We start from the raw sequence: 26,240 nt of genomic DNA, 5'->3' as shown, positions 1-26,240 counted from the left end.
CCGTCAGCCCTGGGACAAGAAGGGAGGGTCCCTTTTCTCCCTCTTTCCTAGGTAGGAAAGGTTCTGAGAGGTCAAGGGGCATGCACAGGGCAGAGGGGTCTCATTCCCAGCCCTCTGGCTTCCTCCTCCCACCTCCTTCCTATCCCACTCCCACACCCCTCTAAGCCCCTAGCCCAGGCAGCTCAAGTACCAGACGGAAGGAGCGGAGCACAGACAGCCCCTGCACGTTGGCCAGACCCAGCTCCACCAGGCTGAGGGTGACGATGATACTGTCGAAGACGTTCCAGCCCTGCTGGAAATACTCATAGGGGTCCAGGGCAATCAGCTTCAGTACCATCTCCGCCGTGAAGATACCGGTGAAGACCTGTGGGGTGGGGTGGGGTGGGGTCCCTGTCACAGAGCCTCAGGGAACCTGGGGCCTTGAAAGTCTCCCATCCCACTCCCACCTCCTGGTGGAGGCTATGGGGGGCTAGGAGAAGGGGGCCAGAGCCCAAAGAGGGGCCGGTGGTAGGACTCTCAGCCCACATGTACGTATGTAAGAGGGGGATGGGCTCAATGGGCAAGCCATGGGGCAGAGGTGGGTACAACCCAGAGACCTGTTCTCATCTATTCCTGGCCTTGTGACTGTGGGCAAGTCACTTAGCTTCTTGAGGCCTCAACTTGACCATAATATTCAACATGTAGAGTGCTCTGCGGATCACACTGTAATCTCACTGGTACCCCAGTCTCTATAAGATTGGGAGGGACTAGGGCACTCGTTCCACAGATGAGAAACTGAGGCTTGGTGAGGTTAGTAGCTAGCTCTCAGTCATGCCACCCCCAGGGATTAAGTCACAGCTCAAGCCCTGGTCTTGGGGTACTCAGTTCCGCCTCCTCCCTGTATACCCTATAGGCACTCCACTGGGCCAGTCCAGGACGCAGCAGATCTTGGTGGACTCAGATGTCTAGGGCAGGTGCCCAAAGGGACAAAAACCAGTTAGTAGAGGCCAGCCTTGGACACAGGGCTCTGAGGGTTGCATAGTCCCTGAAAGTTCCCTGGGTACTGACCCCCTCCTGCTAGTCACCAGCTGCCCTGGGTCCACAGCCTGCCTGGGCACATGCTGAGCCCCTCCCAGGAGCTGTCTCTGGCCAGAGCAGGTGCCCAGACAGCAGCCTAGTGCAGGCAAGGGGTGGGCAGGCAGGCAGGCCTGGCCCTTCACGCACACCCCAGCAGCTGTGCCATGAGTCCAGAGCACGTCCTTGCCCTTCCAGCCTGGCCTGGCCATGGCTGCCTCGGGCACCTCTATGGGATAGATGTGCCTGATCGAAGGCTGGGGAGTCCAGGGTCTGATTCTCGTGCCACCTACCCAGCCTTGGTCCTCTCCCAAACCCCACATCTTACTCTGCCTGGCTTCCTGTCACCCATAGGGTTAAGGGAGCATCTGCCCACTTGCCATCCAGGAAAAAGGGAAAAATTGCAAAGAGACGTGGGAAGGGTGGAGCAGGGCTGGAGGAGGCAGCGGCTTTTTCCCTTTGTCAGGCTCCAGTGGGGCTGGCAACGAGGTGATAATGCTCCTAATGGGCCAGGATAAGCGGGTGGATCAGTGTGTGTCAACAATAGAGAGCAGGAAAGAGCAGGAGAAGGGAGCCGGGGTGGCTTCACTGGGAAGCTGGAGAAATGGGTGCGGGGTGGGGACTATTCCCTGGGGTCTCCTGGGTCTGGGTGCACATGGCTATATGACCCACTGCCTTTCAGGCCCATGGCAATCTCCAGAAGTGACAGGCTTGTCAGACAGCCCCCTCACCCTCATCTCCACACCCCTACTCCCCACCCTCATCTTCAGGGTGTGGTTTGGACTCCAGATGCCCAGGAGTCCTGATCTTTTTATTTTATTTTATTTTATTTTATTTTTTGAGACAGAGTCTCACTATGTAGCCCTTGGTAGAATGCTGTGGCATCACAGCTCACAGCAACCTCAAACTCTTGGGCTTAAGTGATTCTCTTGCCTCAGCCTCCCAAGTAGGTGGGACCACAGGCGCTTCCCACAACACCCTGCTATTTTTTTTTTTTTTTTTGCAGTTGTCATTGTTGTTTAGCTGGCCCAGGCCAGGTTCAAACCCACCACCCTTGGTGTATGTGGCTGGCACCGTAACCACTGTGCTACAGGCGCTGAGCCAGGCTTCTTAAGAAGCCCAGCACCACCACTCCCACTCTCCCTGCCCCCAAATGCCCTGAAGCCAAAATTATACATGCTCTAGATCCCCCATGTACCTCCTGTACATCAACTCATACCCCTATATGCTGGGAAAATAACATCAACCTGTCCACATATGGCCCCCAACAGTGCCCCATATTTCCTCACAGCCCAGACAGCCCCACTGGGCCCTGACACCCTCTCCCATCCTGTTCTCCAATGGCCACCCTGTCCCCTTGTCCCCTCCCTACCAGGTTGCCCACAGAGAGCACATTGTCGAAGTGCTCTGTCATGGGGTAATGTTCCATGGCCATGAAGAGGGTGTTGAGCACGATGCAGATGGTGATGCCCAGGTCCACAAAGGGGTCCATGACGATCAGGTGGATTATGTTCTTGAACTTTACCCATGGAACACAACAGTTCCATATGAGCACCTTGTGGGCACACTTGTACCACCATGGTGGGCACTTCTGGTGGGCCTCTTCCAGCTCTGGGGGTGGGGTTGTAACAGGCAGCTGATGATGATTGTTTACTCATGTGTCCCCTGCCTCTACTAGATCTTTGGGCCCTCCTTCCAAACCCCGCCTCCCCAGCGTTCCACTTCTCAGATACCAACCCCCAGCCAGGCCTACTCGGAGCTCCTACTCCTCTCAAGTCCCTCCCCCAAGCCCCATTGCAGCCCTGTCCCCTTGAGGCCCCGACTCCTCAAAGTCCCGCCCCAAATACTAGTCCCTCAAAGGCTTACCTCCTCAGCGAACCTTTCCCCAAGCCCTGCCTCCTTGGCACCCCACCACACCCCAAAGTCTCACACCTCAGTGAGCTGGGCTGAACACCCACCCCACCACCAGCCTGGCAGGTGAGACACCCTGATTCCTGGCTGGGTTCCAGACTTGCCAGGGAGAGGTGGGAGGCCACTGCAGGGACCTGAGTTCCAGTACCACATGCATCTGGCTGGTGCCACTGGGGCGCAGTCAGAGATCCCCCTAAGGGCTCTCCCGCTTCTCTGGCAGGAATATGAGCCCCTCAAAATTGTCCCCAGTAAGTCCATCCTCAGCCACCAGAGTGGCCTTCTGGAAACACCCTCTGTTCTTACCACGCCAAAGCTAGGGGGCTCTGCAAGGACCATGGCTTGAAGCTGCTTCTCCATCTGGCCTCCATGGTCCTCCTAGCCTTGCCTGATCTCATTTACTCACCACTGAAAGTTTTTGAGGCAGATTATTATTAGTGCCTTCCATTTCAAAGGTGAAGTAGAGGGACCGAGGGTCTGGAGGGGGTAGCAGCCCCCGGAACCCGGGGTTGGCCCTGGTGGTTGGGCAGCCAACCCCCATCCCAAATCAGCAATCAGCACACTAAACCTCTCTCAAAGGCTGCGGGGAGTCTACCCTGACTGTGGTCCCCACCCCCACCCGGTGCTGCAGCAGGTGCCCCAAACTTCTCAGAATGGTCCCAGCAATGGCCGACTTTAGAGGCTTCCTCCACCAGCCCTGCCCAGCATTCCCTAGTCACTCAGATACCTGGACACCTGTCATACAGTCAGGTGACACAGTGCCCTCTAGAGGGCTGTACAGTCCAGTAAGACCCCAGCCCCCCCTGCCCCGCCCCCCATAAGCCAAGCAGGCCTGGGGAGGGGGCCAGATGTTTTCTCCGTGTCATACTTCCTTTTTTCTCTCCTTCCTCCCTCCATCTTTCCTGTGCTTCTCTTCCCCTCCCTCCCTCTCATCCATCCATTCATCCACCTGCCTCTTCCCGCACCTGTCCATCCATCCACCCATCCCTCCCTGTGAGTGTCTGTTCGTGCTCCCCTCATTACAGCATCCTTATTCCTCTCCTGAGACTTGCGGGGCGGCCTAGGCACTGGGGGAAGTCTGTGATTCTACCTGGGCAGAGTTTGACCTGTGACTTTTACTCAGAGAAACACTTGAGCAGGATGTCCAGTTTCCGGAACACTGGGCCTCTGGCTGGTATTGTTAGCCTGCCCTTCCCCATCACCTTGGCAGCCCCCAAGGCCCTCCCGGAAGCCCCAATTCCCACAGCAGCTTGACCTCATGGGTAGAACTGGGCTAGGTTAAGACAGGACTATATTTATCACAGCCATTTCTTCTATGGCACTATTAGGTTACTGCCTTCCTGCAGCTGGGTCCAGCCAGGCCTCACCCTGCCCTATGGAGCCTGAGTGGGCAGAGGGCACAGGGCACTCACCTTCCATAGCATCCGAGATGCCACTGTCTGCGCTGCAGCTCTGCCTCGGGGCTCCCTTCTCCCCGGTTGAGGCATCCAGGTTGCCATTGCAGTCTTTGCCATGGGCTGGGTCCCCATCTGCCTCTCCACCTTCCAGAGCCTGGGCGGCCTTGGCCTGTAGATCAGCAAGGTGATGGACATGAAGTTCTTCTCTGAGCGAGGGGAGGAACTAAGTGTTGGAGCTCCACTCCTGGGTCCTGCAGAATGGTGGCCCCTCTTCTAGGCCTGTGTCAAACCTAGTGCAGGTAGGGAAGGAGCCAAGCTTGGTGGTGGAGGGGGAGACAGAGTAGTGACTAAAGTGACTGAGGACCTCAGTCCTGAAGACCCTCAACTCTCTGATGCAAGAGAGTGAGCAAATAGGTAGCTGCTCCTGAGGCCTCATCAGGACCTGCCCCTCCCTCTGTGTGGACCCACGTGCTGCCTAGACACAAGCATCAAACCAGAGATAGTTGAGGTGGAAGGTAGCTCAGATCTGACTACTCCAGATTTCTTGTTACAGGTGGGGGAACGGAGGCACAGAGCAGGGACATACTCCTTCTACTACCTAGATGCTACCCTACCAGCCTCAGGCGTTCTATTTCTCCTGGCAACCCCTGCCCCATGCCTTCCCTCACCCTTGGCCCGCCCAGGAGAACCCAGGGACCAACTCAGGGAGAGCCCTGAGTACTTGGCCTCCTCCTCCTCCTGAGTCCAGACCTTTTCCAGCTCCTCTTGGTGCTTCTTGAATTTCTCAAGCATTTGCTGAAACTCCTCCTCTTTCTCCTTGTTCTCGGCCAAGGTGGCCTCGTTCTGCTCGGCGTAGGCCATGGCCACCACGGCCAGGATCAGATTGATGAGGTAGAAGGAACCCAGGAAAATGATGACCACAAAGAAGATCATATAGGTCTTGCCAGCTGCTCGAAGGGTCTGGGGGTGGGGGAGAAGAAGAGGGATCTATGGCATCTGCCTCCTTTCACCTGCTGCCCCTCTCCACACACCCATTACCCAGACAGGTAAGCAGAGAGGCTCCTTCACAGAGCCTGAAGATCTGAGGGCTTCTGAGGCAGGCTATGGCCATCCTTGGCAAACTAAGCCACATTCTAAGCCAAAATAAGTACATGAGACCCAGACGTTCCTGGTCTCCTGGCTCAAAGAGCTTGCAGGAGCCTAGTCAGGGATGCTGAGATCAGAGAGCCAGGATAGAAATTAGTGGGCATAGGTTTGGAGTAAGCTTGACTCTTAGGTTTGCCATAGTACCAGGCACCTAGTAAGAGCTGAACAGAGAGTAGTATCATTATTGCCATCATTGTGTGTTATTATTAACATCCATGTTAGAAATGTCATCAGGGGTCAGCAGACACCATTGCTCCAAACTCCTGCCCTGAAATTTTCCCTAAAAATAGTGGAAGTTAAATAATTGCGTATGGGTAGAACTGAATTTCTAAGCTGTCCTACTGGTTGCCCAGACTGCCACTCTTAAAACAAAGGTGGGGAAAGAAGTACAGCCACGGATTGGCTCTGGGCAGGTGCCCAGTGTTTGGGGCTCCAGGCGCCTATAGGGACACCGGGAGGGTCCCATAGAGGAGATGGTCCACTAGGGCGTTGGGCCTCCTGGGGTGGGCCCTGTCAGGATGGAGGGGCAGTGGCTATAGAGGTGAGGGGCAGGGCAAGGGCAGTGGTACCAGCTGGAAGAGGTTCTCCCAATAGTCCTGTGTCATGAGGCGAAAGAGAGCCAGGAAGGCCCAGCTGAAGGTGTCGTAGCTGGTGTAGCCATAGTTAGGGTTCCGTCCGGCCTTTATGCACTCATAACCCTCAGGGCAGTGCCTAGGGATAGGATGGGGACTGGCTTTAGGGGGGAATAGCTCTAGCTGGGGACAGATGGAGGACCCCAAGAGAAAAAAATCCCTCAGTCTTTCCTGTGTCCCCAACACAGAAAACTATTCCATCCATGCCCCTACGTTTTCTTCCCACTCCCATCCACCCTGGGTCCTTGTCCTTAATCAGCCTCCATTATCCCAGAGCCCTGGGGCACCTTTATCCCAGCCAGTGTCACTCACCCAGCGTCACTGCTGTTCCCACAGAGCAGGGCATCGTTGGAGCCCTCCAGGAAATAGAAGTTTCCTTGGGGAGTCAGAGACCACAAAGAGGCACATCACGCACGTGGACACACTGCGAGCACATGCACCCATTGCACACCTGTGCACAGGTCTGTGTGCAGCACGCAGGCCGTGTAGATGCTCCGAGTTTCCCTTTCCCCCCTAAGGACAGCCCCAAGTTCCAAGGTCTCTGGGTGGGCACCAGGGAGCTCAGCTGCAACGGTTGTTGGTGCGGTCCCTTGTGTGGGCATAAAGTCAGGACACAGCAGGACGCAGACAGAGCCCAAGGGATCGTGTGTGCATATGCATGGGACTTCTGTGTACCTGAGCAGGACCCTGCCTGAGGAGTGAGCAGGGCTAGAATGCAGGTGCCAAGGTAAAGAAGAGGGACCGTCCCCTAATTGGTAGGAAGGCACCGTGCAGACTGATAGTGGCAGGGTGCGAGTGTGGTGGTGTATGTGGCTGGGAAGGACAGACATGTGAACAGATGTGGCCCTGCCAGGCTGTGAGCACACAGTGTGATGGGGGAGGACAGGGTTGCACAGGTGAGGGGAGAGGATCTGTAGATGGTTGCTTTGTTTAGTGAGCGTTTAAGGATTTTTAAAGCAATCTGGCATTTGTTGTCACACTAACCCCGGAAAGGAAAGTTTTATCTCAGTTTTACAGGTGAGGATTCTGAGGGCTAAGGGAGATGGAGTCACGTGTCCGAGGTTACCCGAGCTGGTAAGTATGGTTTATGTGTGTCAAGAAAAGCGGAGGCAGGGGCTGCTCTGGAGGCAGGGACCGGCCCCCCTTGCCTGCCTGCCCGCCCCCAAGTCTGACCTTCGTCACTGATGTAGGCCTCCCAGTCAAAGGTGTAGTTGCCAGCCCAGGTGTCGTTGCTGATCCAGGTGTCACTGCCATGCCACGTGTCGTTGCTGTACCACGTGTCATTGTCATACCAAGTGTCGTTGCCGTACCACGTGATATTGGTGTCGTTGAAGGGCGGTGGCCAGCGCACACACTTCTGCCGCAGGTTTCCCATGAAGAGCTGCAGCCCCACCAGGGCAAAGACGCTCAGGCAGAAGACAGTGAGGATCATCACGTCCGACAGCTTTTTCACCGACTGGATAAGGGCCCCCACAATCGTCTTCAGTCCTAGTCACAGATAGCAGACGAGTATTGGACTCGCCAACCCCCACCACCCAGCCTCTGTCTAGTCCATCTCCAAGGCTTGACTTACGAGGCACCATAACCCCACCCACCTTGGATCACATCCTCAATCAAAGGCCTTTGGACCGTCACAGAATCTCAGCCATGAGGAGAATGGACTATAAAGACTTGATGGGCTATTGCCTGGCCTGCATGCAATGGAACTTAGTAAATGTCCCTTGGTTAGCACTCCCAAAGTGTATTCTACAGAACACTGATCTCCCCTTAAAACATGGGGAGCCATAAAAAGATGGAGACTTTACATCTTTTGTATTAACCTGGACGGAGTTGAAGCACACCTCCTTCGTAAAGTATCAGAAGAATGGAAAACAAGTGTCCCATGTACTCAATACTAATTTGAAGCCAGTAGATGAACTAATACACCCTTACATAAGAGAAAAACTCAATTCAAGTTGGCAGGAGGAGGAACTCAGGAGAGGAGAGGAAGGAAGGGTGTGCTCCCACTTAATGGGGACAACATAAGGGTATATGGCACCCCTCTTGGGTGCTGGACACAACTACAAGAGGGACACTACCTAACAAATGCAAACATTGTAACCTAGTTATCTGGATCCTCACATTAACCTGAAATTAAAAACAAATAAAAAAAATTTTTTTAAATAGGCTCAGCACCAGTAGCTCAGTGGTTAGGGCACTGGCTACATGCACGTGTGGAGCATGGTGGGTTCGAACCAAACAAACAAAAACAATAGCTAGGCATTGTGGCGGATGCCTGTGGTCCCAGCTACTCCGGAGGCTGAGGCAAGAGAATCGCCTAAGCCCAAGAGCTGAAGGTTGCTGTGAGCTATGATGCCATGGCACTCTACTGAGGGTGACATAGCAAGACTTTGTCTCAAAAATAAATATATAAAATACATAGGGTAGTCCATAATGTTTGGGGAAAGCTGTGCTGTATATTCTGCTGTTGGAGAGTCATTATGCTCTGAAAAGTTCAGCAGAAATAAAGAAAAAATGTAATACCATGTTTCCTTACCATATGTATTTGACCATGGACCCTAACTGGTTATAATGACCAGTAGCACCTGAACACCAGCAGGGTTCACTCTGAGAAGCTCTGGACTGACCTTGAAACATCATTACATTCTTTGGACAGACACAGGCATAAACAACACTGACAGGATTCTGGGACGGATTCTGTTGGAAAAACGATTACTTCCTCCTTGAGCCTACTCATAGTGCCTCCCATTTTAGTATGAGTCCATTTCCTCTTCATATCCTGACACAGAAAACAAATGCTCCGCAGCCTCCTTATAAAACCCTCCTGATTCCCAAGGGTGCGGCGGTCTGGCATAGAGGACGGAGGCCTGGGCTAGACCCAGTGGTCAGTGTGGCCTTCAGTCAGCACTTGCCCTCTGGGTCTCTCCTTCCTTAGCTGCACTCAGAGAGCTCTGGGTGGGAAGAGAACTCAGGCGCTTTCTTGCACTTGGGTTTAGCAATGTCCCCTCCTTCCAGAGCCTGCTCTGGATCCCTTTCCAGATCATCTTCCTCTCCCTTAATGAGCCATCTCTGCTTTTTCCACATGTTTTTCTGAGGGGCCAAGTGACCCAGATTCTATCAATTTTTTTTTTTTTGAGGCAGTCTTATTATGTTGTCCTAAGTAGAATACCGTGGCATCATAGCTCACAGCAACTGCCAACTCCTGGGATCAAGTGATCCTCTAGCCTCAGTCTCCAAAGTGGGTGGGACTACAGGCACCTGCCACAACACCTGGGTAGTTTTTAGAGACTGGGTCTCACTCTTGCTCAGGCTGGTCTCCAACTCCAGCAATCCCCCTGCCTTGGTCTCCCAGAGTGCTGGGATTACAGGTGTGAGCCACAGCAGATTCTATCAGTCTTGTGCTTTCTGACTTTGGGGTTGCCCAGACCCTACTGCCCAGCAGGTATGTGGTGTGTTCCTCATTGAGCACTCAGGGCTGAGACCTCCCCTCACTGAGCCCCTTAGCTCTGCACTGCTCAGTCTGCTTATTTTGTATATCACACACCATGGGGCAGGGACTGTAAGTGCCTTAAAACAATCCAATGAGTGGTACTATTATTACCCATATTTTACAGATAAGGAAACTGAGGCACAGGTACAGTAAGATACTTGCCCAAAGTCAAAGTTAAAAGTGGTGGACTGAGAACTGAGCCCAGGCAGTCTGGCTCCAGAGTCAGCTCTTGGCCAGCTTGCTATGCTGCCTCTCAAATGCCCACCCGCCCACCTAGGGCCCCTTCTGCCCCTGGCCATGTAGGCCCCTCTGTGTCCAGGCTTTGGTGTGGAGTGTTGTGATGCTGGGTCAGGTTCTCAGGTTCCAGGCCTGGGCACAGAGGGAGGCCTGCTGGCTAAGGCAGAGGGTCTCTGCACCACACCAGTACCTGGGATGACCGTGATGGTTTTCAGGGCCCGGAGCACCCGGAAGGTCCTCAGGGCTGAGATGTTGCCCAAGTCCACAAACTCTGTCACGTACCTGGGTGGGGGGTTGGGGTGGGGACTGAGTCAGAGCCAGGGTGGGTGGTAGAGCAGAAGTCAGGGCTTCTCCAGGCCAGGAGAAGGAATTGGGGAAAGGGGACAGGGAGCAGGCCGGACACCCCTAAGGTTCCTACTGGGGCCCAAGAGTTGGGAAGGACAGTGCAGTAGCTTTGTTGCTGGGGAGTGGGGGTGGCAAGGATAACCTGCTTACTCTGTGGGTCAGCGCCCTCACACAGTCATCATGATATGTAGAGGGGACATGAGGACCACTTCCAAGCCACACCCTGGAAGTCATGGCTCCTACAACTGTGTAGCTTACTATCTGCCCAACTGATCATTGTCCCCTGCAGTCTACCTTCTGAGATGGTCAGCCCAGTCTGCTGTCCTCTTTGAGGCTTGGCCCCCTCCCCTTTATCCCAGCTTCAGGAAGTGAGCCCCTGCTCACGCCATCACGATGACACTGAAGTCCAGCCAGTTCCAGGGGTCCCGAAGGAATGTGAAGTCATCAATGCAGAAGCCTCGGGCCAGCATCTTGATGAGGGACTCAAAGGTGTAGATCCCTGTGAAGGTGTACCTGGTGGGGAGAGGGCCAGCCTGGGCATGTCACCTGGGCAGGGATGTGTGTGCCAATGACAGAAGGGAGGGCCACAGAAATGAAATATGCCACTTGCGGGGCTGAGGACATTGGTGAGAGTGACAGTATGTGCTGCCCTGGGGGCTTAAAGGGGTGCTGAGGGTCACAGGGTCAGTGGGCCTCTCCCTGGAAGATAATAGCAGTGTCAGTCCGAGCATCCTCAGATGTGCAGACACCTGAGATGAGCTGTGTCCCAGGGATGGGGGAGTTGGGCAGTGGGGAGACTTACTCCACGTTCTTAGACCAGGGAGGTGGGTCACTCATGGTCATGAACACACAGTTGGTCAGGATGGTGATCATGATGAACATGCTGAACAGCGTGGAGGGTGTCAAGGAAAGCAAGAGAGCAGGTGGGAAGAGGAGGTGGGTGGAGAGTCCCCTGGCCCAGAGCACCCTGTGCCATCCCTCACCCCCGTGTCTCTCTACTCAGGCAGGATATGCGTGGATGAGCACCTTGATGGCACCACGCCTGATGATGCTGAAGGGGCTCAGCAGATAGAGGGCAGGTGTGGCAGAGAAGCGGAAGATGGCCTTGCCCTTGTTGAGTACGATGAATGTCTGAGGTAGGGAGAGAGGCTGTGAGCCCTAAGGACACACAATCAGATGGATGATAGACAGAGAAAGCCCTCCCAAGCCCAGACCTTCTTGTCACTGTAGTATGGGTCTAGGTCCTCCAGGGGGATGCCGATGACTTCTGGCGGGGGGTCCCCGTAGATAAGGGGCAGGTTCTTGCCAGCCTCCAGGTCACTGCGTGGCTTCCGTTCAGGCTCCTCGATCTCCATCTGCCTGTTCCGCTCCTGCCGTGCCACCTCCTCCACTGCCCGCTGTTCTATGGCTGCCAGGGACTCCCGTGTGAAGGGGCGCAGGCATTCGGGGCCCAGAGGCACCAGGGTTGCCAGAGACGGTCTGGCCATCCTTGCATCCTGGGCTCAGGGACCAGGAAGGTGGCAGGAGGCGAGGGCAGCCTCAGTGTGCAGCCCCCAGAGTACTGGATGGTCAACCTGCCCTGGGCCTGCTAACCACTCCTCACCGCCTACCTGCCCAGAGGCTGGGTGGGGAGGGTGGCGGGCAGGCCCTGTCAGGGCTAGGAGATGCGCCTGCAAGGCCCAGGTGCTGCTGCTGCTGCACAGGGGCTGGGCCCAGAGCATCACCCCGGACCCCACACCGTGCTCTATCCCCAACAGCAGGGTGGGCCGCCCTCAGGACTGGCAGCAAACCAACTAGATCCTCTTCAGCCAATGCCCAAGTGCCCTCAACTGCCTCCTGGGTCAAAGCTCCAGAGATGTGTAGCTTCAGCCTGCAGAGACAGAGAGAGAAGAGCAGCTGGTTGTGTCCATCTGACCTCTGGATTGGCCAGGAGAGAGGCCTGCTGGGATCAACCTAAGGCAGGACTGGCAAATGGGCCTCACCCCGAGGGCCAGTGTGGACGCTGATGTTAGCTACCTGGAGACGTAGGTGGAGACCGCTGAGGCAGTGACCAGACACAGTGTAAAAAGAGAGCTGTGATTTGTTTAGTGATGTCTGCCAGGGGCACGGGAAGGAAGAATGTGGTGCGTTTGCCATCCTGGCCCAGAAGGAAGGGAAAAGGGAGATGTCTGGTGCAGAGTCCCCTTTCCTGACATTTGTGGTGTTGGGCTGAGAAAGGGAAAAAGGAAGGGGCAAGGCTAGAAATCCCAGGGACTGTTTTTGGCTTGTGGTCCTGACATGAGCTGGATGGGGGGAGGGGCACCTGTGCCTTTGAGGCCGGTGAGCACCGTGTGGACTGCGTCCTGGGCCACTCCCTGGCTGGGCCCCTTTCCCCTCTGCCCAGCCCTCCACAGCCTGCTCTCTGCAGAGGTGATGTGGCAGGTCACTTATCCCAATTGACCCTGGGGGACTGATGAGATCAGGATGCAGGCACAGGGAGACTACTGCAGCCCAGCCACACCAGGACACCAAAGGGCCCATGTGGACAGACCCTGGAGCCATCCCTGTACCATAGGGACAGACCCCCAGAGCTACATGGGAGGGCAGCCCCCTCCCAGCAGGCCTGCCCTGGCCAGTGGGGCACTTCTCAGCCTTTGTCAACAGGTGGGGAGGACGGCCAGGGAGTGGCCAGAGCCACTGGGCCAGCAGGCCACACCCCTGCGCCCGGCTCCCCAGCTGCTCCCTGCCAGTACCCAGGGAGTCGTGTTTCCACGGGGATGACTCTGCTTATTCCTGCGACCCCATCCCTCAGCTGCTCATCAGCCCCATCATGAGCATGGACATTCGTGTGTGTGTGTGTGTGTGTGTGTGTGTGTGTGTGTGAACCCTTCATGCAAACTCTCCTGGATGTGTCCACATGGCCTGGTCATACACCTGGCCACCTTCCTCCCCCCTCCCCATACACACCCCACACTCTGCTTGCCACTGCACAGATGACGCCGACATACCAGATACCCTGGGGGAGGGAACCCCACAACTGCTGCACACCCACCCAGACCACAATCTGCAGTGCCACAATCCTCTGATTTTGACACTGCTCATACTCTCCGTCACAGGAGCCCAAGTGGGACCATAAAACCCCAGAGACACATAGTCTGGCTCCTGACCCAGCACTCGAGGAAACTACTCTCTCTGTACCTGAGTCACCAGAGGCCCCCAGTGGACAGACCTGGCTGTTTCTTCCAGCCGGCTCTCCCCAGCATCCTAGGCTATTGTGCCTGCCCCTCTGGCCACTCTGCCCCTGGAAGACACTTCTCCAGGGCCTAGTCTGCAGCCCGTTTTCTTTGCACAAGGCACATCTCTCCCTTTCATCCTAAATTCCTTTCCTCCTTCCCTTTCATCACCCCTGAAGTCTGGCTGTTTTGTTATGTGAAGGGAAGAATGGTTGGTTTGGCCCTTTGAAGCTGGCTTTGCTTAGTAGCTGCCCGAAGCATTGCGGCTGTAGATCTGGTCAGTTCCTGTGCCTACTGAGGGTCCCCCCTGCCAGGGTCGCTGTCCTCTCCACTCACCCCTCACCTGTTCTATTTAGTAATCTCTCACCTGCCTCCCAACCTCCTTCCAGGGTCCCCTCCAATCTGCCATCTACAGACATTTCTAAAAGCACAAGTCTGACCTTGCCACTCCCCACTTACCCTTTTCACTGGCTTCCTACTGCTTACCAGTCCAAAACTCTTCCCCAGGACTTCCAAGGCCTCCACCATCTGATCCCTTACCTGGGCACCTCCCCATAACCCTGCACTGTCTGGCCATGCTTCCTCTGTTTCACAATCAGGTCAAGCTGTTTCCCATCTGCTTCCCTCACCCCCACGCCTTTGCTTGTGGTTCGCTCACCTCCTGGAACACCCATCCTCTTGAAGAGCTCAGTGTGTCCCACCAGACTTAACCAACACAAGAATCACTTCCTCCAAGAAGCCCCCCGGGGACCCTGAAACCCTCCCCTCATTTGTGCCACCAGCAAGCCTAGTAGTTCTCAATAAAAGTTTATCGAGGCTGGATGCAGGCTCATGCCTGTAGTCCCAACTACTCAGGAGGCTAAGGTAGGAGGAGGATTGCTGGAGCCCAGGACTTTATGGCTGCAGTGAGCTATGATTGGACCACTGCACTCCAACTGGGTGACAGAGTGAGACCCTATCTCTAAAAAAGAAGAAAAGAACGGGTAGCGCCTGTGGCTCAAAGGAGTAGGGCACCGGCCTCATATGCTGGAGGTGTCAGGTTCAAATCCAGCCCCGGCCACAAAAAAAAAAAAAAAAGAAGAATAAAAGAGTGTCGCCTATGGCTCAAAGGAGTAGGGCACTGGCCCCATATGCCAGAGGTGGCGAGTTCAAACCCAGCCCTGGCCGAAAATAATAATAATAATAATAAATAATAAAATAACAAACTGCAAAAAAAAAAAAGAAGAAGAAGACGACGAAGAAGAAGAAAAGGGCGGTGTCTGTGGCTCAAAGGAGTAGGGCACCAGCCCCATATGCCAGAGGTGGGAGGTTCAAACCCAGCCCTGGCCAAAAACTGCAAAAAAAAAAGAAGAAGAAGAAGAAAAGAAGTTTATTGAATGAATAGGTGATGAATGAATAACAGGGTCCCTCCGCCCGTAAGCGTACCCTGAACCTAAATTGTAACTAGAAACCGTATCTCCTCCATCATCACCACTTCAAGCTCTCCCCTCCTCCTGACCATCCTAGGTCTGCTTTTTGGGAGCCAGCCCCAGAGGAGCTGGACGCTACTAGAGAGATGACACAGCATGACCAGGCCGGGTTCACATGGAATTTGTGACTATAAACTGTGGGTTTCCCCTCACTTCTGCCAGCCCCAAAGTGTGGATTTGTCTGGTAGGCTCCTTTTTCCACTTATTGAGAACAACGATTTCATGCCTTCTCTTCTTTCCTCAACCCCCCTCCCCACTCTTCCCAAGACATTCCCAGCTGACGACCTTGCTTCGCCCTTCACGGAGAAAGTAGGCGCCATCCTACACTGTCAAATCTCCAGGACTGTCCACTGCCCCAGCCCTTTTGTCCCCACCCTGTTACAACAGCATAGTAACAAGAATCAAGTCCAGCCTTCCAGGGGGCACAGCACCGGACCTCTCTTGCGTCCTGATGACCCTACTCTTCCAGTGTCTTCTCTCCCCTTGTCAGTGTCTTCCCATCAGTGAGCAGCTGTCAATGTCCTCCATCTTAAAACAGCGGCAAGGATGACAAAACCACCCTCCTGGCCCCACATCACCCTTCATCCATTGCCCTATTTTTCTTTTCCTCTTCACAGATAAACTTCTTGGAAAGTATCTACACCAGCTGTCTCGACTCCCTTACCTTTCGTCCCCTCTTCAACCCATTCCAACCTGGCTTCCGTTTCCCCTTCGACTGAAATGGCTTTTGTCAAGTCACTAACACCCTCCCTGATGCCAAGTCCAGCAAACATGCTTCTGTCTTCACCTCCCTCAGTCTCCCAAGCATTCTGCCCAGCTGGCCTGTCCCCTTCTGGAAATGTGCTGTCCTCTCAGCCTCCGGGGACCCAGGTTCAGGGTCTCCCTCTCGTTCGCTTCTCATTACTTTCCTCGGCTTATCCCTTACTCAGTCTCTCCAGCTTCTCAGGGCTCAATCTGATCTGGGTGGCATCATTCCCATGGCTATCAGTGAGGGGAACGGGATAAACCTCTCCTGAACTCCAGGCTAGTATATTCAACTGCCTCCTGCCTGGGGCCAGGTGGGCAGCTCGCAGGCCTCCCTACTGGGAGGGTACATTTGACTCTTTCATTGCTCCAGCCACACTCTCCCTCAACCCAGGAGATGGCAACACCCCTACCAGTTGCTCAAGTCAGAACTTGGGGTATCCCCCCTTTTGTTAAGAAATAGAGTCTTGCTTTGTCACCTTAGCCAGAGTGCAGGTGGCTCATGCCTGTAGTACCAACTACTCAGGAGGCTAGTCATAGCTCACTGCAGCCTTGAACTCTGGGGTTCAAGTTCTCCCACCTCAGCCCTCTAAGTAGCTGAGACTATAGGCATGTGCCACCGTAACCTGGCTAATATTTCTATTTTTAGTAGAGAGGGTGTCTCACTTTTACTTAGGCTTGCAAACTCTTGGCCTCAAGTGATCCTCCCACCTCGGACTCCCAGAGTGCTGGGATTGCAGCCGGGAGCCACTGTGCTGGGCTCAGGTGTCTCCTTGAATTCTCTTTTCCTCTCACCTTCTATATCCAACCTGTCCAAAGTTCCATTAATGTCACCTCCAAAGTACACCCACACTCCAGCTTTTCCCATCTCCCCTGGTCCATACTATAATAATCTCTCACAATAGCTGGTGTCCTGCTATTTGCTTTTGCCCCTACACTCTCCAGATCAGCCCCATAAAATAACTAAAGATCTTTTAAAAACAAACAAATAAAAAAACTAATCACATGGCTTCCCCTGTGAAAACACCCTAGTAACTTCTAGTTGCACTTAGAATAAAACCTGCATGGCCTACAGTGGCCTCCCAGGCCTGGTGATGGAGCCCGGCCCACTGCCTGCCTTTGCCTGCTGATCTATCTGCTGCAGTCCCAGTGGTCTCCACCCAGCTTCTTGACCACTGAGCCCGTTCCTGCCTTTGGCCTTTACCCAGCTCCTGCTCACTGTGGGGCTCTTGTCCCCTCTCCCTTCACATGGAGGTCCCTTTGCGTCTTTTGTGATAAACACAAATGTCCCTTCTCCAAGGGGCTTTCTCTCTCCTTCACTCTCCATCACAATCTCCTGTATTTTCCTTGACATTATTGAACATAATTTATATTTATTTATTTATTTTCTTAATTTGTTTATTTCCCCCACTAGAATAAGGTGACCAGACGTCCCACTTTTGATGGGACAGTCCCAATTTTTAACAATTTGTCCCGCATCCCGCGGCATTTTTAAAAAGTCCCGGATTTTTGGAAAGAATGCACCACAAGCTAGGGAAGGGCGGGAGAATGGGAAGGGAATATACGGTTTTCTTCAGCTGCTGAAAGGTTAATGTAACTCCATTTGGGAATGAAGAGGTTAATGTAACTTCATTTGGAAATGAAAAGGCTAATGTAAACTCCCTACTCCCCTCCTGGGGCAAGGTGGAATCTATCAGAAGGATACTGGCTCCCTCCCTCACTTCTAGGCAAGGACAATTAACTCAGGAGCCAAACTGGAACAAACAGGTAGCTCCCCCCACTCCCAGGGTCCCTAACCATAAACAGTTCAGCCAATAGTGCATGCCCCTCCCCATCAATGTCCCACTTTACCAATGTTAAAATCTGGTCACCTTACACTAGACTGAAATGCCAAGAGAGCAGCCCCTGTGTCTGTCTAGGTCACCAAGGCCAGACCCAGCACCAGGCACACAGGTTTGTTGAATGTATGTGTTTGTTGAATGAATGAATGGATGGATGAGGCCTTGGATGCCTTTCCAGGGATACAGTGGATTCTGATGTTTCATTCATTCCTTCATTCTTTCACTCTGTTCATAGGCCAGTAGTCGAGCTAGCCATGAGTAGGACGCTAAGAAGCCTGCAGAGCTGGAGGCATCGTCCAGCTGGAGGCCATATCCTGGGAGGTGGATGTGGCCACACACTACTGTGACATGGGGAGGAGGGGTGTGATTGTGATATGGGAGTTCAGGTGGATGAGTGGTTACTGCCAAGTAGGTGCAGGAAAGATGTGGTTTTTCAGTTCGGTCTTAGAGGATGAGTAAGTTAGGGACATGGCAAGATGGAGGGGAAGGACACTCCAGGACAGGAAATAGCCAAAACAAAGACAGAGGCAGGGCCCAGGGGACTCAGGTGTAGCACAGAAGCTGTCTCGGAGCCTTGGGGAAGCTGGGACGGCAGCTGGGCCTGGGCTCGATGCCAGGCCTGAGGGTCTGGACTTTATCTTGCAGCCTTAGAGGCCCACTCGTGGGGTGGGGGTTAGGGCGGTGCCATAATTGGCCAGGACAAATGTTCCTAAGGCCCTTTCCATGTGTCTGGAATAGATGAGACAAACTGTTATTTTCAATGAGCACTACTGGAGAAAAGAAAGGACATCTGGGATGTATGAACGGTGACTTCCTGGCAGGGACAAAGCACTGACGGTTCCATAGCATGAAGTAGGTGACATGCTGTCTGATCTCCATGTGGCTCCTCTGGCCACTGTCAGGAGTAAAGGAGGCCGAGGGGACAGCTCCAACTCTTCTTCCACTGGTCTCTGCCCCCACTCGTTCCCTGAGATGTGGCAACTGAGGGTCTGGGAGTCTCTAGGTAACTCCTTCCCAGTGAATTGAAGAATGTAGGAGTGGCAAGGGTCTGAGAGAGCAACGAGACTGACTCCAGCTCCTTTTTGTTCTTGTTCTTGTTTTTGTTTTGTAGAGGTAGGATCTTGCTGTGTTGCCCAAGCTGCACTTTGAACTCCTGGGCTCAAACTATGCCCCCTTCAGCCTCCCCAGGAGCTAGGACTACATGCATGCACCATCACACCCAGCTAATTTTCCAAATTTGTTGGTAGAGGTGGGTCTTGTATGTTGCCCAGTCTGGTTTTAAACTCCTGGCCTCCAGTGATCCTCCCACCTCAGCTTCCAGAAGTGCTGGGATTAGAGGCATGAGCAAACGTGCCTGGCCTATCTCCCTCTTTTTACAGATGGGGAAACTGAGGCCTAAAGAAGCACAGCAACTCCCCCCAGATCACACATTTATTCATTCAACAAAGCTTTTGTAAGCTATATGCTGGACTCTGGTCTGGGTGCCAGGGTAGATCGTGCGGTGGCAAAGTCCCTGTCCTCACTGAGCTTGCATTCCAGAGGGAGGAGGCAGGCAATAAATGGGGAAGCAAATAAGATAATTTTAGATAATGATAAATGAGAAGCTGAGCCAAGGCTAAAACCCAGCTCCTTAGGAGCCAAGCCTGGAGCCCATTTAGCAAGTGAGAAGTCCTGCTGGAACCTCTGTCAAAACGGAAGTTTGGGCAGAAGTGGTGGGTAAATCAGGCCGTCCTGGGGGCCTGGCAGTGGTAAGCAGACAGGGATGGGCTGGGGAAGGGGCGGAGCCAGAGAGCCAGGCTGGGGCCAGCTGTCAGCAGGCAGGGAGCCCAGGCCAAGGACGCCAGAGGGGAAGCAGCTCTTCTCTGGAGAGGGTCCAGCCCAGCATTGTCTCTGTGGGGCAGCCAGATCGGAACACCCAACTCCAGATATAGTCTGACCACAGAGGCCTTTTCTCCCTGGCCTGGCCAACCTTTGTGATCATTCATCCATCCCAAGATGGCCTTGCTTTTTGGCAGCCCACTCACAAGATGGAGTTTGCAGTCACACCAGGGTCTTTTCCTCACGAGCTGTGGTCTAATCAGATCTTCCCCTTCCTACCGCAATTGATTTGTCTCTTTTAAATCCACATGCACCTCAGCAAAATATAATCCAATAACGTATGAAAAAGATTTTACGCCATGATCAGGTGGAATTTATCTCAGGTAGTTTCAACATTTCAAAATCAATTAACGTACTCCATCACATCAACAGACGAAAGGACAATCACATGGTCTTATCAATAGATACAGAAAAGGCATTTGACACAATGCAACACTTACCTGTGATGAAAACTTACAGCAAAATAAGACTAGAGAGAAACTTCCTCGAGTTGATAAAGAATATTTACAAAACCCCCCTACAGCTGGCATTGTTCTTAATGGTAAGAAACTCAACACTTCCCCACAAAGACCAAGAAGGGACGGGGATATCCCCTTTTACAGCGGCTTTTCAACATCAGAATGGAAGCCCCAGCAAATGCAATAGGACAAGAAAAGGAAATAAAAGGTATTTCCTACTGGGAAGGAAGGAATAAAACTGTGTTCACGGACAACTCGACTGTCTATGCACGAAATCAGCCAACAACAACAACAAACCCCTGGAACTAAAATGCTTATCACAAGGTTGCAGGCTAGAAGGTTATATAAGTCCAGGCGTAGGATTTTACAATGGCCTCTGTTCCTCTCACCTCTTCCCCTCCAGTCTTCTGGGAAGGTCTGTTGGATCTTGATTTGCCCTCAGTTCAAGGCCATCCCTCACAGCTGGGTGTCTGTGGTCCCGATTGTCCCAGGCAAAGCTCAAGGCAGACACCCTCTCCTGCCCTCACCATAGGCTTCTAGAACTTTTCCTCCTGGGACACCTAAGCTTTTGTAGCAGGTTCTTCAAATATCCAGAAATCTACTCAGCTGTGCTGCATCACCCTGAAATCCCCAGGTGGCCTCAGCCACGGCCCTGCCAGTGTGGGCTATCAAAGCCACTGTGAGAAACTCTCCTGAAAGATTGAGAGTGGATGTGACCTGCCTCTCACAGCCTCCCCCACTCACGCCAGGGCACATCCCATGGCGGGGAGCTTGCTGGCCTTGCTAGGCCCCAGCCACCACCCCTCTTGCTAACCAAGCATGCCCCTTCATCTCCAGCAAAGCTGTTGCCCCACCCCCACCCCAGCCTACCGCCCCTGCATCTGGCTCTTTTGTTTCTTTGGAGATTGGGAGCAAAATTAGCCCGAGCTGTATGTGGCCAATGAAGAACCTCCTCTTCCAGCTTCACCTGCACTAGGGGCTCAGAAACAGAACTTTCTAGGAGACCAAAACAGACCAAACTTTTCTTTCCCAGCCAAAGATAGCACTGGGCATCTGGGTGGCCTTCTTCCAAAATTCCTGCGCTCCCATCATGGTCCAGCTCCAGGACAGAACATTGATTCCCATATCCACTAGTTTCAAGTCTCAAGTCACAACTTTTTCTCAGCTGGGGCAGGCCAGGGTGGGGATGGGAAGGGGGTCACTGTGTTGTTTCTCTGCCAACAGTTAGGGCCCAAAAAGAAGAAAGGACAATCTCTACCTTGGCACATCAAAGCCTAGAGGAAGTCACCCCAGGTGGTCTTCCCCTCCACACTCTGCAGCGGAAATTTCCAAGAGGCCTTGGAGAGCAACCTGGAGCCAAGAGCCTGGGGTAGAAACCTCCGAATACTCAGGGGCCCCAAGAGTTCTGGAAACCAAAGGGGGTCATGGGATGGGGGCGGGGGGTCCTGGGAGAAGGGTAGGCTAAGGCTGATTGCATTTTCCACGGGGGCTCATGGAAGAGACAAGCCTTGTGTGTAAAAGGTTCCGTTTTTCTTCTGAGATGGAGTCAAGCTCTGTTGCCTAGGCTAGAGTGCCACATCAGCCTAGCTCACAGTAACCCCAAACTCCTGGACTTGGGGGATCTGCTTGCCTCAGCCTCCCAAGTAGCTGGGACTATGGGTGCCTGCCACAATACCCGGCTAATTTTTCTATTTTTAGTAGAGATAGGAGCGGGGGTCTCACTCTTGTTCAGGCTGGTCTCAAACTCCTAAACTCAAGGGATCCTCCCACCTCTGCCTCCCAGAGTGTTAGGAGACTATAGGTGTGAGCCACCAGGCCCGGCCTCTAAAAGACCCTTGATTCGACTAGGCTGACGATTTGTTCTACTGAAGAGCTAAGAATGATAGTGGTGGCCACATTTATTCTGTACTGTTCAGGATACATTGTCAGCCGCTCCTTTCACAATCAGTCCTGTTTCCTGCCAATCTCCAAAGGGCTCTAAGAACGTTGGTTAGTTTCCCCCAGCTTCTGCCTCCTCTCCCGAGCCCGACTCTTTTTCTCTCCCCAGAGTGCTCAGGTTGGCTCGGGCTGTTTGGTGGTGCACAGTGCCCCCTTCCCTTGACTCTCCCATCTATTGACCCTAGAAGCCTTTTCTTCCCAGAAGCAAGGCCTCAGAATGGGTTTCTTCTCCCAAGTCTGAGCTTTAAGTTAAAGGAGTTTATCCCAAGATGTGGAATCCTAGGCTTCCATCAGCTTGGGAAAGATTCTCCTTGGAGTGGGAGGGGTTGGTTCCCTGTCCCCCAAATTTCAGCACATTCACCTGCTATGCTGATGTACACAGATCTACAAGGCAGAAGCTTTAGAAATACTCCTTGACAAAAAGTAATCATGGCCACATTCATCTGGTGTCCATCACATGCCAGGCACAGTTCCAAATGCTTCACTTTCATCATCCCAGCTAATGAGTGGCAGAGCCAGGACTTGAACGCAGCACTCTCTCATGCCAAACCCACGTGGCCGCTACAACAGACTCAGCCTCCCTCCAGCCCTTTGGGGAACCAGGCAGGGCATAGCCACTCTCCCCCAGTACAGGGCCTGCCCAGGTACAGGGCCCATGCTGGTTGCACCCTGGGCTGGCCCAGCCTGCAGCCATCTGTCCTCTTCAAAGGGCAGGCCAGAGTCCTTGAGCTGAGCTGCTAAAAGGTTGGGTGAGCGTCCGGCAGGCCCTGGCAGAACTGTGCTGGGCTCCCAAGCTTCATGCAGGAACTGTGTGAGACAGGGGTGGGGGCAGCCACAAGTCAACTTGCACCAATCAACTGTCACATACCCCCGACCCTTACTGCGGCCCACCGGTGGGCGCACTCTCTCTCACACACATACTCTCAGGCTCACTCATCGCCTCTATGAGTCATTTCCCAGCTGCTCAAAAGGGTGGGGAGGCTGATTTGTTCCACCCAGGCCTGGGGCTTCCCACCCTGTCTTGGCTTGGATCTTTTTTCTCTTTCTTTGTTTTTTACTTTCTTGCCCAGTCTGGCCTTGAACTCCTGGGTTCAAGAGATCCTCCTGCCTTAGCCTCCTGAGTAGCTGGAGCTACAGGGGCATGCATTCGGCTTTTCTTAAGGTGCCCCCAAGCATGGTGACCCAGACACTGTGGGTCCCCCCTGCCCGACTGGTGTGTGTTCATGCTCGTCTACACACACGTGTAAACTCATAAACTCACCTCACTGGCCCTTGGACACATTCCCCCCATCTCCTGCCCGGCACATAGAGCTGCCAGCCTCACCCTGCCTGCTCCTCCTAGCAGTGAGTCCTCCAAGATAACTTGGTCAGACCTGACCCTGGGCAGATCTTACTAGAAGGCGAGCTGCAGGGACTTTGCCTTGCTGTTTCCAGCAGCACCTGTGGACCACAGGCCTTTGTGGAAGGGACTTTGCAGTCCACTGTACAGAAGGACCTTCCCCTGAGGGAGACCATATATGACAAACAATCCACCTCCACTCTCTCACCCCCACCCCCTACCTGAACGGCGCCCAGGGCTGGGCAAGGCCGTCCTTCCTGCAGCTCCTCCCCCCTTCTCTCATCCTCATGAGGACACATTTTAATTCAGGGTCATGGCCTGATCACAGCCATACATAATAATAATAGTGACCACTTATATAGAGCCCACCACATGCCAAGCCCTGTTCTAGGCGCCTCACATGTCCATGAGCACATTTAGTCCTCACCACAATCCTGCTATCACCCCATTTAACAGATGAGGAAACTGAGGCAGAGAGCAGGTCAGTAACTTGCCAGATGTTCCTTATATATAAACCTGGACTGGAAGGCCGACCCTCAGGGCTTAAGTGGGATCCTGGCTCTAGACGACTGGGCCAGGTTGCTGCTCCTGTCTAAACTGGACCATGACCTTCTTACAGCCATGGGGTGGGTGGGGACACCTGGTTTCACAAACCAGTTCAAAAACAGTGTGGTCCAGTGACTACTGTTGTTTCACCCTTTCCTGAGAGGGGCGCAATGGCTCCTGCTGCCCCAACTGTCCTCTGGCTCCTCAATCCCCTCTCCTCCGGCTGCCCCATCCCCCAACAGCAAGGGCTGTTGACTGAAAACTTGGAATAAAAATAGCTGTTGCTGATGCAGCAGAATGGGGGCCAGCCACGAGTGGCAGGGGCAGGGGTGGCAGAGAGCACTTGGGATCCCCCCAGCAAGTACCTTCTAACAGAGACATGGGGAGATCTAGCCTGTCCCTGCCATTGCAGGGCTGGGACCCCTGCAGGAGTTGCCAGAACAGCCTGGAACACCAGCACAGCCTGGAAAACCAGCACCTAGCCCAGCTCTAAGGATCCATTGTCCCTAGGTCCCAGGAGCATGCCCTGCCTCCACCTAGCCCTGTTCCAAGAGCCTTAGCTGCCGTGCACCCTGGGGAAGTGATAGTACCCCTCTGAGACTGAGGGTCACAGAACTGACCATGAGCATCACCTGTAGTGTGGTCCTCGACATCCACCCTCCCCTGTCCCCTGCCTTCTCCTTGTTTGTTCTCTAGACCTCTGGGCCAGACGTTCCCCTCCTCCCCAAGAGCTCTAGTGCCTGCCCTCCTCGCTGGCTCTGCCTCCTCCTAGAAGTCTTCCCCTCACACTACCCACACTTTTCTCTGTTCTGGTGGCCAGAGTTGCCCCCAAAGGCAGGGACCTTTTGAGAACAACCCCAACATCTAAGTAGGAGCCTGTGCCTTCAGCATCCCACTTGGGGCTTTCCTGGGCCTAGCCTGGGTCATGGCAGGGCCCCTGGTGACAGGAGCCAGCTGAGTAGGCCTCAACACTCAGGCCAGCCTGGGGCTGGGGAGGTGACCCCTGAGTCCTGAGCCCCCACCCTATGCAGGTTTTCAAGCAGCCATGACATGCACGGCCAGGCTGGGACAGGAGCTATCTAGGAAGGACCCTTAGTTACCTTCCCCAAACTCCCTAAGATCCCAGCACATACCTTGAGAGATGGGACGAAGGTGGACATAGGAGGCAGGGGCCCCGCAGGCCCCCATGCCTGGCTTACCTATGCTCTGACGCCCTGCCTGACACAGTAGACTGCCAAGGCCATTGGGTAGGTCTAGCCCTCTCCATTGTCCTGCACAGGTGGTGTGGTTCCAAATGCTAATACAGTAACCACAGCTGTCCACACTACTGCCACACTAAGTGAGGCCACTGGCCGCAGGCAGGGGACTGGGGATGAGCCCAGAAGAATCTAGAGAGTCCTGGGAGCAGCAGCCCTCCCTGCCTCCAAACCAGGTCCCCCCAACTCCACTTAGACCATTCCAGCCATGGTCTACCCTCCCTCCTAGGATGCTGGCAGAAAGGGAGGAGGGGGCTTCAGCTTACCTCCCACCCCCACCCTCGGGCCCTGTGTCTCCTCCTGAGTCCCTCCCAGAGTCCCCTCAGTGTGGGGCTCCATCTTTCCCTCTAGCTGGGCTTTCCAACTCCCTGTGCTTTCGTCCTCCTCCCCTTCCTGGGGCTCAGCGCAGCCCAACCATGTTGATGGGCCAGGGGAGGGGGACGGAGGGCAGAGCCTGAGATGTGTCCTATGCCGGCATCTTGAAGATTCCTGTTCTCAGCAGAGCAAAGGAGCCGCTGGCGCTACTAGCCACCTTCCACCCCGGCCTCCTGCCACTCTCCTCCCCCCACATCCCTGCCCCTGAGCCACAGAAACAGCCAAGCCGAGTCACTGTTTTGGCTCCCCCTGTTCTCCTCTCCTGAAGCAACTGCAGTCCAGTCCCTGTCCCTTGGGTTGCCCCTTGCCTATCCAGAGTGGAACCTCAGCCATGGGGCCATTTGTAACCATGGTAAGGAACCTTGCTGAGAGCAGGAATGGCTCAGCAGGCAGGGGCACAGAGAGCATATGACAGGACAGAGAGAGGCAAGTTTGGGGACAAAGAGAGCCAAGTGTGGGGACAGAAAGAGGGTCAGGGTACAAGAAGATTTGGCAGAGGCAGCCAGGCAGAGCGATGTCCGGGACGGCAGAGCCCTGTGTGGGCAGAAGGTCAGCAGTCCCCAGAGCATAGTGTCGACTTCCTCTGAGCCAGGCTGGGGTTGGGGTGGGTGGCCTGCTCCTTGGGGTACCCAGCCCCAGCGGGTATAGAGGGGCACAGTACTCACTATTGGATGGGAGCAGAACGGCCGCTGACAAGCCAGGAGCGTCGTGCCCACCTCGGGCTGGGGCTGGAACTCCGGGGGACTTGGCTGGGGGGCTGGGCCGGCCGGGACAGCTGCTGCTGCTGATGTCACAGGGTCATGAGTGAAACCTGAGGACTGGGCCAGTCTTCAGGTGGGAGCCTCGGCCACACTTCCCTTGCCGGGTGTGCTCTGGGCTCAGCCTGGGCTCTCAGCCTCACTGCCCCGGCAGTGACAGACTGTGCCACACTTGCCCATTCACACATATACACACACACACTGGACACACGTATGAG

General features: G+C 54.1%; 1 protein-coding gene across 1 annotated transcript in view; it reads right to left on the bottom strand.

Annotated features, from left to right (window-relative positions):
- SCN4A (sodium voltage-gated channel alpha subunit 4) overlaps positions 1-25,942 on the bottom strand; it is a 42,537-nt gene extending 16,595 nt beyond the window's left edge. Inside the window, exons 1-13 of the mRNA XM_003786197.3 lie at positions 25,930-25,942; positions 11,423-12,078; positions 11,221-11,339; positions 11,011-11,100; positions 10,593-10,721; positions 10,054-10,145; positions 7,310-7,624; positions 6,449-6,512; positions 6,074-6,215; positions 5,109-5,318; positions 4,374-4,527; positions 2,426-2,664; positions 191-364 (exon numbers count right to left, since the gene is read on the bottom strand). Of these exons, the coding sequence (XP_003786245.1) occupies positions 191-364; positions 2,426-2,664; positions 4,374-4,527; positions 5,109-5,318; positions 6,074-6,215; positions 6,449-6,512; positions 7,310-7,624; positions 10,054-10,145; positions 10,593-10,721; positions 11,011-11,100; positions 11,221-11,339; positions 11,423-11,695 (2,001 nt within the window). The 5' untranslated portion in view covers positions 11,696-12,078; positions 25,930-25,942. The remainder of the gene's footprint in view (positions 1-190; positions 365-2,425; positions 2,665-4,373; positions 4,528-5,108; positions 5,319-6,073; positions 6,216-6,448; positions 6,513-7,309; positions 7,625-10,053; positions 10,146-10,592; positions 10,722-11,010; positions 11,101-11,220; positions 11,340-11,422; positions 12,079-25,929) is intronic.
- Between the last annotated feature and the right edge of the window lie 298 nt (positions 25,943-26,240).

This window comes from Otolemur garnettii, unplaced genomic scaffold (assembly GCF_000181295.1).
Source record: "Otolemur garnettii isolate 467f Iridium unplaced genomic scaffold, OtoGar3 scaffold00018, whole genome shotgun sequence".
Classification (NCBI taxonomy): domain Eukaryota; kingdom Metazoa; phylum Chordata; class Mammalia; order Primates; family Galagidae; genus Otolemur; species Otolemur garnettii.
The sequence above is the reverse complement of the archived record's forward strand: the minus strand, read 5'-3'. Positions and strand labels throughout refer to the sequence as shown.